Consider the following 17,905-nt stretch of genomic DNA (forward strand, 5'->3'; position numbering starts at 1 on the left):
TAATGGGACTCCGTAAGGCTGGTCGGAGGTCTAGAAGAAATGGTCTGTAAAATGTTGAGCACAGTGTCCGGTTCATAATTAGCATTCAATAAATATTAATTATTGATCTATTGATAGTAGCCACAAGACCTTGAACGAGTTATGACCTTCCTGAATCTTCAGGAAGAAATCCTCTAGGATTTTATGAATCTGGAGATGAAATGTGTGGGAAACTGCTTTGTCAACAGTGCAGCACTATCAAAAATGTAAGATGATAATGGAATTGCAAGTCTGTAATGGTCCTATGGACACTAGAGCATGGAATTAATCCATGAGAGCCATGTGTAAAGTGATCCATGGCAATTATGACAGTGGGGAAGCCAGGAGCTCTGGGCAAAATGTACCAGCAAAGGCTATCTTATAATCTACTGCGTTTTATACGTGAAGGTAATGCACCAGCCTTCTCACACTGACCTTTTTCTCCAGGAGTATGCAGGAATTTTCAAAGCCCAGCCCTATCTTCTATTCTTTGGCTAAGTGTGATAGGACATCTGTCTTAGCTGTGGAAAGCAATGTGCAGCCATGACTTAAGAGACGCTTCTTGAACCTCATGTAATCACGACATGACCTTGGTCTCAGAACTCACAGATCTGATAGGCTCATCCAACCATCTACCACTAGCCCTGACTCCTGGCAGGGGGAGTCAGTCACAACTCGGTCACAACTCGGTCATAACTCATGCCACATGGAATTCATTTGCAGTTTCAACCAGGCCTGGTCTTCAACCCAAGCAGTGAATATCAAGAGTTAGAAGAGGGTAAATATTTACTCTTCTCTGATTACAGAACATTTTACTCTCACCTCATAAGCCAGATGAAAGGAACCAAGCCTCTTACTTTTATGAGTAGAATTCCCAAACTTTGTGAAAAGTGTTCTTGAAGAAATACCCATTTTAATTTTCCTGCCTAGGATTTGAGAAGAAATCAGAAGAGAATAGCGGAATTGAATGCCACTATAAGAAAATTAGAAGACAGGAACACCCTGCTTGGAGATGAACGAAACGAACTGGTGAGTTCTGCCCAGAATTATTTATTTATCTGGTGATTTTGTTAAGCATTTTGTTTAAGAAAGTATATATGATGTTGTAGAAGTATAACATAATAAAGATAAGTGCACAGATAATAAAGGTCCAGTTTAATAAATACGCCCAAAGTGATAGAACCATATAACCACCACCCAGATGAGTACCTGGAAGATTACCAGCACCTCCGAGCCTCCCTCTCTTGGGACCTCTGCCAGTCACATCCTTCTAAAGTTAATCACTCTACTGAATTCTGTCACTGTAGATGTGTGTCACCATTTTTTAAATGTTTTGTAAATGGCATCCTATAGTAATCACTCTTCTGTGTCTGGCTTTTTTGCCCAGCATTACATTTGTGGAAGTTACTCACTGTATAACATGTATCATTCTTTCATTTTCTTACTCTATTTTATTCAATTAATACACCACAGTATATTTCTTCTTCGATTGTTAATGGGCATTTATAGTGTTTCTTAACAGTTTTAATGTTAGTGGTGCTGCTACATGTCTTTGGTGAGAAAATGTGTTCATTTCTGCTGAGAACATACCAAGGAGCAGAATGACTGGGTCGTAGGGCGTGTGTGTGTGATCAGCCTCAGTACTGGTTGCTGGGTTTCCACAGTTGTTAGAACAATTGCATTCCCACCGCCAACATGGGAGACTTGCAGTTTCTCCACAGCTTTGCCAACATGCACAGATCGTTGATCATATTAGTCAGTATGGTGGGTGTGAGCGATATTCTGATTGTAGGATTTTGATTTTTACTTTCCTTAATAATGAGATTGAATGAATTTTCAAAAATCTTTTGGCCTTTTGGGTGTCCTTGTGGGATCTGACCTACGAAAGACATAGGTCTTTCGTAAAATTTTCTTTTGTGCTGCCTTTATTTTCTTATTAATATTAGGAATTCTTTGCATCATTTTTGGATATTTGTATTTAAAATATCCTGCTCTGGGGTCACCTGGGTGGCACAGTTGGTTAAGTGACTGACTCTTTGTCTCGGCTCAGGTCGTGATCTCAGGGTCATGAGATTGAGCCCTGTATCAGGCTCCACGCTCAGCATGGAGTCTGTCTGGGATTTTCTCTCTCCTTCTCCCTCTGCCCTTCCCCCACGCTTTTTCGCACATGCTCTCTCTCAAATAAATAAATCTTAAAAAAAAAATCTTGCTCTGTGCCTTACATTTTACATTCTTAATGGTGGCTCTTGGTACAAAGAAGTTATTTTCAGCATTTTGTTTTTTTCCAAATATATACATTTTAGGTCATAAATATCTCTAAGCATGACTAGCTTCATCCCATACATTCTTTTACGTCATAATGTATTGTTATTTCAAAATCTTTTCTAATATATGATTTCTTCTTTGACCAATGGGTTACTTAGCACCATAAGGCTTAACTTCTAAACATTTGGGGATTTTTGAGTTATCTCTCTGCTATTGATTTCTACCTTAATTCCATTATAGTCAGAGAATATACTTCGTATTCTTTTTTTTTTTTAAGTTGAAGTACAGTTGACACACAGTGTTACGTTAGTCAGGAATACTTTGTATCATTTCATTCTTTAAAATTTGTTGAAATTTACTTTATGATGGTAGCATACTGTCAATTTTAGAAACATTCCATGTTCTCATAAAAAGAAGGTATGTTGTGCAATCATTGCATGTGTTTTGAATCAAGTTCATTAATAGTCTTGTTTAAAATCTCCTATATCTTTATACTGTTTTGTATAATCTCCCAACAGATTTGTCCATATCTATTCTTAGTTTTATCAAGTTTGCTTTATATATATTTGAAGTTATGTTACTAGGTACATATAAATTAAGATTTGTTAAATGTTTGCATCATGAATTTTTTTATCTTTAGTAATACTTCTTGATTTAAAGTCTTGGTCTGATGTTAGTTACACTATGTCAGATTTTTTCTTTCGGTGGTTTCATGAATATCTATATTGACTTTCACACTTCCTTTATAATACTTAAGCTATATCTTTTAAAAGGAACAGTTTTTTTTAGGTACTTTACATCTAAGGTTACTGATGTATGGTATGGTAGAATTACTGATATCTCCTTTTACTTGTGTTTTTCTGCATCTTCCATAAATAGCATCTACTAGGTAAATTTAACTGTTTAAAACCCTTGTCATTGACCTTCAGAAAAGAGACGAAGTTTAAAATAGTGAACCTAGTGGAATAACTTATTTGTCCTTGTATGTGCTTCATATTTAATATGATTTCTTCAGACACTGAAACTCAAATCTGAGGATTAAATAAGGTTATGAAAAATTTTGGCCTTTGATATAAAATGAGTTTTCAAATGGCAGTTAGGATACAGTTGGGGAGTACTGTTTTAGAATCCCACAAGCAGCTGTTTCAAATATTTATAGGTGGCTGTCTCCTACCCCAGCACTTCCTAAAGCGTTAGATTCTCAAAAATAGGAGTGAGTACTTTATCTTGTCAGATGGTTCTGATAGACTCCACCACTTTCCTTGCTTCAGTACCCCTCCCCCAATACATACTCATTCAGAAACATTAGTATAAAGTCACTGAACTAAGCATGGGAACTTTAACATGGAAATCCGTTATGTTTAGAGGGACCATAAAATATGTCATCCAAATGGGAGTTTTGAGAGCAAAAGGGGGGATTATTAACAATTACCCCAAGATAGCATTCATAAAATTAGACCAGTGTTTCTCAGCTAGAAGCAATTTTGGCAGTATCTGGAGATGTTTTTGATTGTCACAACTGGGAGGATGTTACCAGCATCTATTGGGCAGAGGCCAGGGATGCTGTTAAACATTCTACAATGCAGGACATCTCCTCATGACAAAAAGTATCTAGCCCAAAATGTCTAGAGTGCTGGGGTTGAGAAACCTTGCCTTAGACTAACTAGCAAACCAGAATATGATCACTCTTAATTATGGGCAGGTAAGAATATAATCATACTTTTCCTAAGCTCGGTGAGAATTAAATGTTCTTAAACACAAATATCAATAGAGTTTTGAGAGTATGTTTTTTTTCTCAATAACATTTTCTTAAAAATAAACATCCTTGGGGCACCTGGCTGGCTTAGTCAGAAGAGCATGAGACTCTTGATCTCAGGGTTGTGAGTTTGAGCCCCACATTGGGTGTGGAGATTACTAAAAAATAAATGTAAAAAAAAAATGAATAAATAAAAATAAACAGTCTTAGTGTGGTTTCAGGAATCTTAGCAACATCTCTTACGGAAGAACAGGCTTTGCCGACAATCAGGCTTGGGTTTGGGTCCTGGTTGCACTCCTTAGTGACTGGTGATTCATATGAGCGGCTTTATCTCTCTGAGCCAGTGAGGGGTCATTGCAGGCCCAGGGAGAGGTATGAGCAGCATGAGGTTGGGGCTCAGTGTAGCAGGGTACCCGGGCTGGAGGAAATCAAGGGGCAAGCAAGGCGTGCAATTGCTTTTGCCGAGCATTTCCAAAATCAGAACCTTGGCAGCACCTCCTTGAAGGTAACACTTGATACAGAGTTGTGAATACTATGATGATGGCAAACCGTTCGAGGAAACTGAAAACAAAGCAGTCGGGCTATTAAATGAAGGATGGACATGGTCAGTTCCGGGACACACAGTGAGGCCAACCAAGGCGGCCCCGGATGGGTTTCACCCCTGCCCATTCACTCCCTCTGCTCCCACATCCACTCCAGCACAAGAGACAAATTGTAACTTCTGTCTTCCCAGTTAAAACGGGTGCGGGAAACCGAGAAACAATGTAAACCTCTTCTGGAAAGGAACAAGTGCCTCACCAAGAGGAACGATGAGCTGATGGTGTCTTTGCAGCGCATGGAAGAGAAGCTAAAAGCCGTTACCAAGGAAAATTCAGAAATGGTGTGTATCACAGACTCTGCAAAGCTGCAGCTTCCGTCCTTCCAACTCCACTAACCTGACTTACTACTCTTTCTCAGTTCATTTTTAAAATACAATGCTATTCATGAAAATTGGGGTTTTTTCCCTGTGGAAGCAAGGAACCTTAAAGGAAGAAAGCAAGAGAAAATTGATGGCTCTGAATTTTAAGGGGTTTCTAAATTTGCAGAACGGTAGGACTGCTTCCAGGAATCTGCACACTTTCCAAAATCTCCCCAGTAGAGAAGCAAACTCAGTCACAGAAACTTCCTTCCAAGAATTTCACTAACACGCTCTTCATAGAACTGTACAATGGGTACCTCTTATCTTCTGAGACATTGCATAATAGTTGAGAAATAGATGCCACCATTTGTATTATGTATGGACAGTGATAAGCTCTTGCACTCCTTAACAGACTTACAACACAGCTGTCGAGATCTTCAGACATCCCCAGTGATTTTGACTTGTAGAAGATAAAATAAACTTGAGGGTTTTGGTTGGTGCATCTATGAAGCTGAGCAATTTTCAAATTTAGTTGGAGCCTCATAAAGTTTCTATGTGAACTGCTAAAGTTTAGGATTTTTAAAATCTCTACCTATACTTTCTTCTTTTCCAATCCAGAGAGAAAAAATAACATCCCACCCACCCTTAAAGAAATTAAAATCTCTGAATGACCTCGATCAAGCTAATGAAGAACAAGAGACAGAGTTTTTAAAACTTCAAGTCATTGAGCAGCAGAACATTATTGATGAGCTCACAAGGGTAGGTCTTGATCAATCTATAAACTCTAAGCTGTTCCCAAGGGCAAGTCACTGAGAAATCAACATGCACTGGAAGCACTTAATAATTTCAGATTAGCCCCCAAAGCCCGAGTTTATATATTCAATATATAAGTAAGTTGAAGAGACTCTATTCCAAAAATACTTCATATTATTAAACTGTTTTATACATTTTCAATTAGAATCCTCTTAACTAATTTGATAACACAAATAGTGGCTGCACAACACCCTAAAAGAACCTCCAAATGCATCATTATGTGAGTAGGTATGTAGTCTGGGTGTACCTTATAATTGCCTTCCGGTATCAAGATTCTGAGGCTCAGAGATTAAATATTTGGCCAACAATAACAAGACCATATGCCTCTTATTTCCCAACATTTAGTTCAGTATCTAGCACATAGTGCAGTTTAATAAATATTTGTTGAATGAACAGTGACATCGTAATTACATGACAGAGTGGAAATTTCAGTCCCGATCTTCTGACCATGACCTCAGTGCCTTAGAGCAGTTATTACTTCCATTTGCATCTGGTCAAGGCTTGTTTTACCAACAGCAGTGGCCTAAGACCTTCACATGCCTTTGGGTTTCCTCTTTGCCTCACTGTCTTTATTCCATGATTATTATCTCTGGTCACTCTCACTTGAGGAGCAAGCCAAGGGCTGGAGAGTTGAGGAACTAGCAATGGGAGGGGTGGGGGTGGGGGGTTAGGCAAGTGTCTCCAGGGAAGGGTGAGCAAGATGATTTAGTGCTATTGAGGGGAGAAAAGATGATAACGTCTGGTTATAACTATTTGTGGTTTATCCTTTTAAAATTGTCTACGTTGAGTATATGTTATAATGCATATACTGTATTAGGAGGGTAATCTAAGTATAAATTTTCAAAGTTTCAGATATATTGAGGTTATATGATCAAAATATTTTTACAAGGTGAGAAATCCTAAAGGTTAACATCACTGGCATAAACCAGACAACGTATTAAACATGGCCTTCTGGTGCAGTGTGCCTCTTACTTCACATCCACAACCTTAATTACTAGTAAATCCCAGATTCACTCGGCCAAGACTTTTCTTGACTTTGAGTATCTGAACTTAAGATAAAAGTTTCTTATAAGAATTTGACATGTTGAGACATATCATCCAGACTTTCAGGGAAACTAAGTGCCACTTATTTAATCTACCTTTGAATTTGTACAGTAAATACGTGGAGTACTTAGTTGATGAACACCAAATTCCCAGGATATCTCCATCCACAAAAAAAAAGAATCAAGAAATTGATTCCCCTCCCCCCCAAAAAAGCCCAATAGATGATTCCAACCCAGTAGACACTCTGTTCCCATCTTCAGAGGCTGCAGGTGAGAACAAGGGTCTAAGAATAGTCAGAAGACAGCTTGCTATGACTTTCAAGTGATTAAATGAAAAGAATAAGGCTTATGCGAAGTAGTATTTTTTCAATACTTAAATATAAAGTAATTTTGGGTTTGAGAAAACTGAAAAATTGTGCTTTGGGAAAATATGAGTATTTTCAGAGCTACTTGATCTTCAAGTATAATAAAGGATTCTGATGAGGAAGACGGTGTACTTCCTGATTGGGAGGCTCTCAGATCCACATAGATTATCAGGAAAAGTTGTAGTGTATTTTTACTTTAAAAATATGTAATGGCACCTGGGTGGCTCAATTGGTTAAGCGTCCAACTCTTGGTTTCCACTCAGTTCATGATCTCAGCGTCATGAGATCAAGCCCCGCACACCCAGTGTGAAGTCTGTTTGAGATTCTTTCCACTCCGTCTTCCTCCCCTTCTGCTCCTCCCCCTGCTCATGCTCTCTCTCTCTCTCAAATAAATAAATAAAATCTTTAAAAAGATATGTAAGTAGCAAACCTAAAAATTACCAAAATTACAAAACACAATCTTATTTTAAATAGAAATACGTAATGCCTCAGGTGAAAACCAACTCTGTCATTGAGAAAAAAAAAAACACAACACAAAACCTAGAGGAAAACATGTACCAACTCAACATCTGAAAGGTTCTTCGTCTGTTTTCCAGGACCGAGAAAAGCTCATCCGTAGGAGAAAACACAGAAGAAGTTCCAAGCCAATTAAGGTAATGGGAAAACTAGGTTATCAGGCTTTTGCCACAAACCCTGTGAGAGAAATGAGGCTGCCAAGGAATCTTCCTGCAAAGATGTGATAAATCAGATGTTCCTAAACTGCAGCAAACCATGGGCTTTATTTGCTAGAAGAAAATCTCTTCTCTTGGTAGTTCTTAGAAGTCCAAAAATGATTGCGTTATGGATTTTAACCTTTAAGGTTTGCTTTAATATGACTTTATCTGCGTGAATAGGCACTAGGTTTGAGGTGGAGAGCATTATCTGACAAGCTGGAGAGTCAAACTCTAAGAACATGCAAGAGATACACATGATTTAATGCCTCCCAGTGAATAATATTAGTGTCTCATACCCACCCTATAATTATCCGTGTATTTTTATTATTCTCCTGGACAGTATTATTGGTAGTAGTTTGATTTTATTATTCCATTATATACTTGGATACTATTACTGATAATGATTATTAATAATGGTACTCTCAGTCCACCCATATCAGTATAGCCTCTTATAATCCATGAAGTTTTGTTAATTTGTCTATTTGTTTGATTTTGCTTTTATCAAGTACATTATTTGATTTGGATGTGGGATTGGAGGATAAGACTTACAATTTGATAATCCCAGATAGGTGCCTGGACTTTAAGTCTGTCTTGATTGTATTTTAAATACTGGAAAGAGTAAGTCACATAAACTCGTCATGGTATAAAATGTAATATATTAAGAGGCTCCAGTGTTTCTATGAAGAGAGCCAAATGTTAGTGATTTTGATTAGTTAATTAGTTAGTGATTCCTCAGCAACATCAGAAGTGAAAAGTGGGACACACTTTTATTGGAATTATTGTGTTCATGCCCGAAGTTTTTATTTCCTCCAAGAAGCACTAAAGGACCCCTGTCTTCTGTGTCCATTTGCACATATGCCAGTTGATGGTACCTTGGTAATATGTTGACTTTCCCCACTCTTAGTTGTGTCAGTAAATATGTACTTTCCCACCCCTAGAGGCCTGTTTTGGACCCATTTATTGGCTATGATGAGGACTCCATGGATTCAGAGACATCATCCATGGCCTCATTTAGAACAGACCGAACACCAGCTACTCCTGATGATGACTTGGACGAAGTAAGCTTTTCCACTTCTCTAGTCTTTTGTGATATTGTCACCAAACCTTTGCTTTAAAGTAGAGAGAAAGCGTTGTACTTCTTATATCCTTTCTGAACTGCCCAAAATGATCACATAATAGTGATCCATTTTGACTTTGTTACCTCTTGGAAAACAGCTTCGCCGGTGTCATGTAACCCTTTTAACAACTTGTCTAAAATCCTGTTCTGTAACTTGAAGACTTTTTCAAACTAAAAGTCACTCTCCCCAATTCTTCATCTAGGGAAGGTGGGAACCAAGAAACAAGCTTAGAAGAACAAGCTTCTAGATACAGTTGAGGACAGGGTTTAGCAAAGTGTGCTCTGTAGACTACCATTGTCAGAATCATCTAGGGGGGTTCAATCACAGTGAAAATTCCTGGACTCTACTACACAACTCCTGAGTCAGGATCCTGTGGGTAGAACCCCCAAATCTGCATTTTTCACAAAGCTCCCTGGTGATTATATTATGCTCTGAAGTTTGAGACCTAAAGCTGTAAAACTATATTTTTATAGTTTATCTCTGGAAGAAATTGTTGCATATGAATGTGTTGAAAAGAATTGAGAATAAAACTATCATTTCCTCCCATTTGAATCCAAAAGCTAGCTGTAAGTTCTCATCTGGACCCAAAATTGACTGTAATCTAAGCCAAAAGAGCCATCATCAGAAATGTATAAATAAGCAAATGCCTCTTATTAATAAACATTAAGTATTTCTGCAATGTCGATCTTGAAAGTACTACAGTATTTGTGTCTATGTACATACTTTAAAATTAAGAATAAAATCACGGGGTGCCTGGGTGGCTCAGTTGGTTAAGTGTCTGCCTCTTGATTTCGGCTCAGGTCATGATCTCAGGGTCGTGAGATCAAGCCCCATCTCAGGCTCTGCACTGGGCATGGAGCCTGCTTGGGATTCTCTCTCTCCCTCTCCCTCTACCCCTCTCCCCACAAAAAGAATAAAATCACTCCCAATCCAGTATCAAACAAATATTTACTTCTCTTTATAAAGTGGACAAATGTTAGTATTTCATGTTGAACACAGGATCCGAACATAACCTAATTATTTTTTGGCCTTTTTTGTAACCTCAAGAGTTTAGCAGCTGAAGAATCTGAGCTACGATTTCGACAATTAACAAAAGAATATCAGGCCCTCCAAAGAGCATATGCCCTCCTGCAGGAGCAGACTGGAGGTATCATCGATGCTGAAAGGGAAGCCAAGGTCGGTACACGTCTGGGGAGAGTGCTCTGAATTGGCCTGCAGCAGTCACAACATAAAAGTACCACGGACATAAAAATATCAGTAGGATAGCTTCCCCTGTATCCTTCTCTCCACTGTGGCTTTTGAACTGTTTTATCTTTTATGTCAACAAACCTTGGATCTAGAGACATTAGAACCAACTTAGATCGATGCTTTTGTTCCTTTAAAGGTAGTAGTTCTTATTCTGGCTATTTGAAAACTTATATTTTTCAAAGCTAGACAATATTGAATCTTGATAATCCATTGTTTTTTTAGCTTCTTGCTTGGAAAAAATACTTTTGTGGTTAGCCACTTTCTTTTCTTAGTTAATAAGTGCACAACATTACATTGACAGCTTCCAAAGAATTTTCACTGACAATATCTCATTTAATTTTTATGACAGCACCCTAAGGCAGGTATTTTATAAAAGAGTTCAAGGCTCTGAGAGGTTAATTGAATTGCCCAAGATCACATAGCTAATTCATGGAAAACTTGGATTCCACCTAAAATCTTACTGGGTCACATGTTCTTTCCATTACGTCACAATTGCCTGTCATAAGCTCATTAAAAAAAAAAAAAAGCTACACACATACAATACTAATACTTAAAATTTAGTGAGTCCTTGCTGTGTTGCAGACATCATTGTAAGCGCTTTACATATATCATCTCATGCAATCCTAAAACAACCTTATGAGTTAGATGCTATTCTTAGCTATGTCCTTTTTATAGGAGAGGAGATAATAGCTTTGTAGGAGTTAAATGTAGATTGCCTAGGTTGAAACCAGGATATACAGCTCAGTTAGATGAAAGCTAGGATATGAACCTAGTGTTTCTGAGTTTGCTTCATAGATTTATAATTTACATGGGGCAAGAAGGAGTGTGCCCACCCAGTGATTTTATCCTACTTCCAGTTTAGAGGGTCTGTAGTATGCTGAGCAGTGTCGTAAGAACTACTTTTAGTTGTTCAGTGGGACAGGATAGATATTATAGTTGTGTATTTAAATTGTAACATACATACATGCACATGTTTATACATAAATGAATAAACATTAAAAAAAAAAACCACTGTGATTTGGAATAGATAGGCAGGCAGTCATTAGAAAGGGATGTATGTGTGTCCCTTTGTGTTTATGCCTTAATACGTCATAGTTGTGGTTTTCATGATTAGCATGTACTAAGCATTCTCATGAAACATAGGATTGGTTAATTAAGATAATGGCATACATCTTGTTTTTTGAAGAGGTGATGATGTAGAAACCAGTTCTTTCTCTCATTTCACCCTCACCTCTAAATAAAGGTTTAGCGTTATCTCTGGCTATGAAAGTCAAAAAACCTTAACCATTCTCAGCAAAATAGTGTGAAACAAATCAAGATGTTAGAAAAAGGGCAATAGAGTAAATTGAGAGAAAGTAGAAATGCAAAAATAGGGGCGCCTGGGTGGTTCAGTTGGTTAAGCATCCAACTCTCATTTCGGCTCAGGTCACGATCTCAGGGTCATGAGATCAAGCCCTGCATTGGGCTCTGCGCTCAGCACTGAGTCTGCTTGAGATTCTCTCTCTTCCTCTGCCCTCACCCACTCTCGCTTGCATGCTCACTATCTCTCTAAATAAATAAGTAAAATATTTTTTTAAAAAAGAAATGCAAAAATAGATAATATAGATGAATGAGTATCATGAAAACAAAAGATGTAATCATTTTGATACAAGAAAAAAATAGATTGTACTCAATGCTCATTTAAAGTTAAAATAATTCTCAGTGAAATTAAGCTTGGGTTTTTTTTTTTTTTTAATCTAATAAAGGTAAATATAATCTTCCACAGTCCAAAGACATATTCTCCTCCCAATGAAGAATAAGAAAAGGAGGAGCACCTGGCTGGCTCAGTCAGAGCATGCAATTCTTGATCTCAGGGTTGTGAGTTTGAGCCCCACGTTGGGTGTAGAGATTACTTTTAAGAAAGGAAGAACTGGGGTCGGGGGGGTGCCTGGGTGGCTCAGTCAGTTAAGCATCCAACTCTTGATTTCGGCTCAGGTCATGTTGTCAGGGTTGTAAAATTGAGCCCCACATTGGGCTTCTCAGTAGGGAGTCTGTTTGAGGTTCTCTCTCTCCCTCTCCCTTTGCCCCTCCCCACCCTGTCTCCCTCTAAAAAAAGAAAAAGGAAGGAAGGAAGGAAAGAAGAAAAAAAAAGGATAGCTGCCATTGCTGACTTTATTCCACATTACACTAAAGAACCTATCGAGATCTTAAGTAAAAAATATGTGTATGGGCAAAAAGCAAAAAACCCACTAATTTTTCACAGAAAATAAGGTCCTATGTAGGGAGAATACAAGAGAATCTGAAAACAAATGAAGTAAGGTTGCTCCATAGAAGATCAGTGTCCAAAAATGCTGATACACACACTCACCCCCCGACACGCATACACATCATTCATACATACATACATACATACATACATACATCTGGATCTAGATTTAGATTTAGGGCAAAGTTGGCTCTGAAAGAATGGCAAGTTTTGGAGAGGCAAAATGGGAGAAGGCTTTCCAGAAGAGGAATTTATTCAAATAAGAGAGAAGTGGAGGGTTACAAGGCATATTTAGGAAATAAGGAGATCACCAGCAGATCAGGGGTGAACTTTGTTGATGAGTAGTGCGGAAAAGATTGCAAATATAATGGGAGTTCTCACATCTCACCTAAAGACTTTGAATTTTAACCTGATGGTAAAGGGAACCATGGAAAGTTTTAGGCAAGAATTTCGATCCTAAAAAGAGTTTTAAAAGGTCCTTTGATCATAGAAAAAAAAATTTTTTTTCTCCCTTGTTGAGTTCTGATCAAGGAACATAAGGGAAGGAAAAATACCGAGTTACCATTTTACTTACTGAGTTCTGGAATTTTGATTTCACTAGGCTCAAGAACAGCTCCAAGCAGAGGTGCTAAGGTATAAAGCCAAAATTGAAGATCTGGAAGCGACTCTGGCTCAGAAAGGGCAGGTAGGCATCGGGTTGCTGGCTCTTCTGCAGATGCACACAATCCCGTCCGGTCGGATTGTCCTCCAGCCCCTGTGCATGGGCCGCACCCGGGACACAGCTTGGCTCTCCACAGTGACCTTTCTCAAACTCTGTCAGAATGTTCAACTCGATGTTTCTGTCCCTGGTGTTTTTCTGGCCAGAGCGTGAACCCCCCGCTACAACACGAATGAGGTTGAGCAAGAGAGAGAATGGCAGATGAAGAGGAGCCCTGTACAAATAGCCTAGAGTGGTCACAAGCTGCTGAGACAAAGACCCGCCCCTCAAGCTGCATTCTTTGCCTCTATGCTACATTTATGGTTCTGCATTTTAATGTTTTCCATCCATATGTATCTAGCCTGTGTGCATTCTGACCCTTTTCACTTTTTGCCTGTGTGGTCACTTCTGAGTCCCCGGAAGGCTGGTCCTGGATTATTCAGACTGAAAAAGTTAGAGCTTAGTGAGTGTCAATGAGAAGGGGGTGAAATTTTCCTGGCAACTTTGGCCCCGATGTCTTTTGAAGAAGGAGCGGATAACAAGGGGTGGGTGTCATTTACCAGCCATCGGCCGGCCAACAAACTGGGTGAGAGGAGACAGCTCTGGCCAAGTGGTTTGTTGACACAGGCTCTCCCGTGCCACTCCGAAATGCTGACTGCGCAATATTCTTTGTCAAACAGGACTCACACTGGGTAGAAGATAAACAACTTTTCATTAAGAGAAACCAGGAGCTTTTAGAAAAGGTATGTTGGGCGCAACACCCTAGTGGGGCAGAGGAGAAAATGATGAGAGATCCAGGAGCAGCAGGGGGTCCCCTCAGGAGTGGCACAGGGGCTCGGGGAAGGGGAGGCTTTTCCGGCGCTGCGCTCTCCCCTGCTGCGTGCTCAACTGCATCCCTGTCACCGCCATCACCATCAGTTAGTGGCCCGTGTGCATGGCTCTGTGCTGGTGTTGTGCGGACTTGAGAGGTTGTGATCCCTGACGCCTATTGATTTGTTTACCGTATATATATATATACTGTCTGTGTGCTGTACATATATATATATATATATACACACACACACCCACACGTGCACACATCCTATGTGGTTGGCCATCTACTAAAAGCACACTACGAATAGGACTTGTTATTTTGTGCAAGGCAGTGACAGACTACGACTCCAAGACCACGCTGCAACCTAGCATAGACTGTTCTCACTTTTAATCGTTTTGCTAATCTTGGCTATTTATATACAGATATATATATATATGTATACTTTTTTTTTAAGGGGAGAACATTTTAAAAGATGCATCCAAGGCACAAAACAGCATGTCCCGGAGGTTGCTCAACAAATCAAGAATGCAAAAGCATGGTGTAGGCTCAATAGATATAATTAATTTGGTTATCTGAACATAGGCTTTTGATTGGGGCAATGAAATACAACAGAGATCATTTTAAGTTTAAGGTGGTTTTGTCTTTAGTGTTTACCTTCCATAAATCTAGTGAAAAGATTACAAAATAAATCATGCTTGGGAAAAAAACAGACTTTGAAAGCCCATTTGAATAAGGGAAATAATTCTGTAGGTTCATCCAGTTGTTATGTAGAAATTATTTTAGGATTATTTCTACCAATATTCAGTAGCCTTGGCAAGTCAAAAATTAACCACAACACTTTTGGAAGCATGAGAAGGGAAAGAAGATGCTTTATCCTCCCTCCCCTCTGGTCTAGCAAAGTCCTTAGCCTACCTCGCTTTCTGAATGACAAGAGACAGTGCATATGTATAGAGGGCGGGTGGGTATTCCAGGATTGAGACCTGGTACTCTCAGAGAGGTGGGGGGTCCCTATAAAGAAACTTCATCACACATTGGTCCTGGTCTGTGAATTGCAACCTGTGAGCCACTGACCTAATGGCCAGTGTTAACTGCCAAAACCAGAAATCTCCCCAAATATCCCATCTTGGATCCAGATTCAAGATTCTAGGTAGAATCTCTTTGGGATCTAAGTCAATTTCTTAAAACTTTTGAAAGTTCACGTGACCACAAATATCTGAATGTAAATCTAAATCTATGTGTAAAAAAATTTGACTGCATTGATTAATGTCACTAATATTTCACTATTTCCCCATCTTTATTTTCCTATAATTTTTCTATATCCTGAGGCTATGAGAAAAAGAGGTTTTTAGTAGTCTTAGAGATGCCCAGTATTAAGTGTTATTACATTTCTTTACACCTAAAAACTAATTCCCGTTACATCTTCTGTCTGCTTTCTTTCAGTCTTGATTTCTTTGGAATAAATGGGGAATTAAGGGGCTCAAGCTTCTATGATTAAAAGAAAACCACAGTGACAATAAAGCTAAACATCCTACTTCAAGTGGGTATACTTGGGAAAGTAAGAGTCATCCTATGATAAAAAGCCCCTGGGTTTTTGTTTCTAAATTCAAGATTTTAAATAGTTCCTGTGTGTGAGGCCCACCCACACAGCTAAAATCCCAAGGCGGCCCCAAACCTATTACAGATCATGAAAATGTTTTGATCCCTTGTAGACATGGGCCTGTCTTATAGGGTGAGGCATGTTTTACACAACTAACTTAATTCCACGCTTTATCAGGTTATAGGAGAAATCTTACAGGAAAATACAGGGAAAAGGTGTCACTTCTAAACGGGTAGACAAAGGAAGCCTCTTTTGGTAGGGAATGTTAGAGTTCTGTGTTCAAGGAAGAGTAGCAGTTCCTCATATAGAAAAGGAAATGGAGGGAACCCCTTTTAGGCAGAAAGATGAACAAAGACACAGCTCCTGGCAGTCAGTCCACAGGGTAGATGGGGCGTTCTAGATTCTTGTGTGCGTGTGATCACACGTGAGTGTGTGCGTGTGCAGAGACGACCGTGAGAATATTTAAGGCCAGAAAGCTAGGTGCTGACCAGAGTATGAAGGTTTTTGAATTCCATATTGACGAGTTGGGCTTTATTCTGCGGGTAACTGGAACGCAGTAAAGTTTTGTATATGATCAGAGCTATCTGTATAAAATTTTTCTGACCATTTGTAACTCCAGAAACAAGAGGTGTCGGTCTCCACTATGAGCACCATTGAAGGCAGTGCCAGGACACCGTCCCTGACCCACAGTACTCTCAGATTCACTACGCAGAGGCTCCCCAGGTGTTATCGCAATGAATGCAGGTGTCTTATAGCATTTTCCTCTATGACACGAGAAAGTCAACCAAAGGATAACTAGAAAGAAAGCCTAAGACTTATTTTATTCACATCTACTTGGGATTTTTTTTTTCACGGCCTGGATGATTTATTCACCAACTAAATGAGTGCTCTCCATGCTTGCTTTGCTAAATTGTAGACGGTTTTTGCAATGTTCACCTAACTTGAGGATTTACTTTATTAGATAGAAAAACAGGAGGCAGAAAATCACCGGTTACAACAGGAACTACAGGATGCCCGAGACCAGAATGAGCTGCTGGAGTTTCGAAACCTAGAGCTAGAAGTAAGGAAATGATGATAATAATGATAATAAAAATAATTGTAACAATTAACATGCACTGAACACATCCTATGTGTGAGGTGCTAAATTAAGCATTTCAGATGCCTACTCTCATTCACCCTCACAACCATAATCGAGATTTTAGAGATGAGGCAACTGAGCTTGAATAACTTGCCCAATACCTGGGACCGTAAGTGATAAAGCACTGATGCAAGTCAGAATTGTCTGCTCAGAAAAAAAAAGAATTGTCTGCTCAGATACTGTACTTTTCGACACCATTGCATTTAAGAACAAGAATGAATAATTTTTAAATAATTTACATAATAGATTTCAAACTTCATCAATATTTCATAGCTTTAAAATAATCATTTCCATCCTTCATTGAATTCTGACTCATAAAAATGTTACCTCAAGAATTATATTTCAAATTGTGCTATATACAAAAATATTTTGTTATACACTTGAATTCATGAGTAAACTTTTTTAATCTATAGTGCACTTACGCAAAAGGCTAAGAAGCAAGGTAACTTGTTTTAGGAAATACCTTGGTTAACCTGACCAAATTTCAGTCTTTTTTTTTTTTTTTTAAGTAAAACATATCAGTCAAATCAGATTTTAATTGTATCACACGGAATCTGGCGGGGGGTGGGGCACCTGGCTGGCTCGGTCAGTAGAGCATGTGACTCTTGATCTCAGGGTCATGAGTCCAAACCCCATGTTGGGTGTAGAGATTACTTAAAAAAATAATTAAAAAAAAACAGGGGTCCCTGATGGCTCAGTCAGTTAAGAGTCCTACTCTTGATTTCGGCTCAGGTCATGATCTCAGGTTTGACATCAAGCCCCATGTTGGGCTTCACACTGGGGGTGGAGCCTGCTTAAGATTCTCTGTCTCTCTGACCCTCCCCACTCCCTTTCCTTCTCTAAGAAAAATAAAAATGAAAAAGCCTGACTTCTTTGGGGCGCCTGGGTGGCTCAGTCAGAAGAGTGTGCAACTCTTGATCAGTGGATCATGAGTTCTAGCCCCACATTGGGGGTAGAGATTACTCAAATAAATATTTTTTTAAAAAAGAATCTGGCTTAGAATCTGACTGAATGTATATGGATACGAAAGATATGAAAATTTCCCATTTGATAGCTCTGTTATTTTGCCAGGGGTTTCTTTTTGAGGTTTTTTCAAATTAGATCTGGATAGAGTTAGCAGTTGGTGTTCCTCAGTGAGGAAGAGCGAAGTCCTCTTTAGTAGCTCACATATCTTCAT

At 38.9% G+C, this 17,905-nt stretch overlaps 1 protein-coding gene across 5 annotated transcripts in view; it reads left to right on the forward strand.

The window, feature by feature from the left end:
- Window positions 1-17,905, forward strand: part of JAKMIP2 (janus kinase and microtubule interacting protein 2) — a 157,351-nt gene that overhangs the window by 110,127 nt on the left and 29,319 nt on the right. For 4 of the 5 annotated variants that reach the window (XM_032404420.1, XM_032404419.1, XM_032404422.1 and 1 more), the window contains 9 exons: window positions 949-1,047; window positions 4,773-4,919; window positions 5,556-5,696; window positions 7,755-7,811; window positions 8,810-8,929; window positions 10,037-10,165; window positions 13,084-13,167; window positions 13,860-13,922; window positions 16,552-16,650. In XM_032404420.1, the coding sequence (XP_032260311.1) occupies window positions 949-1,047; window positions 4,773-4,919; window positions 5,556-5,696; window positions 7,755-7,811; window positions 8,810-8,929; window positions 10,037-10,165; window positions 13,084-13,167; window positions 13,860-13,922; window positions 16,552-16,650 (939 nt within the window). The remainder of the gene's footprint in view (window positions 1-948; window positions 1,048-4,772; window positions 4,920-5,555; window positions 5,697-7,754; window positions 7,812-8,809; window positions 8,930-10,036; window positions 10,166-13,083; window positions 13,168-13,859; window positions 13,923-16,551; window positions 16,651-17,905) is intronic. The other variant, XM_032404423.1, reaches the window with a different exon arrangement.

The sequence above is a fragment of the Phoca vitulina genome, unplaced genomic scaffold, assembly GCF_004348235.1.
Source record: "Phoca vitulina isolate PV1807 unplaced genomic scaffold, GSC_HSeal_1.0 scaffold6, whole genome shotgun sequence".
NCBI lineage: Eukaryota > Metazoa > Chordata > Mammalia > Carnivora > Phocidae > Phoca > Phoca vitulina.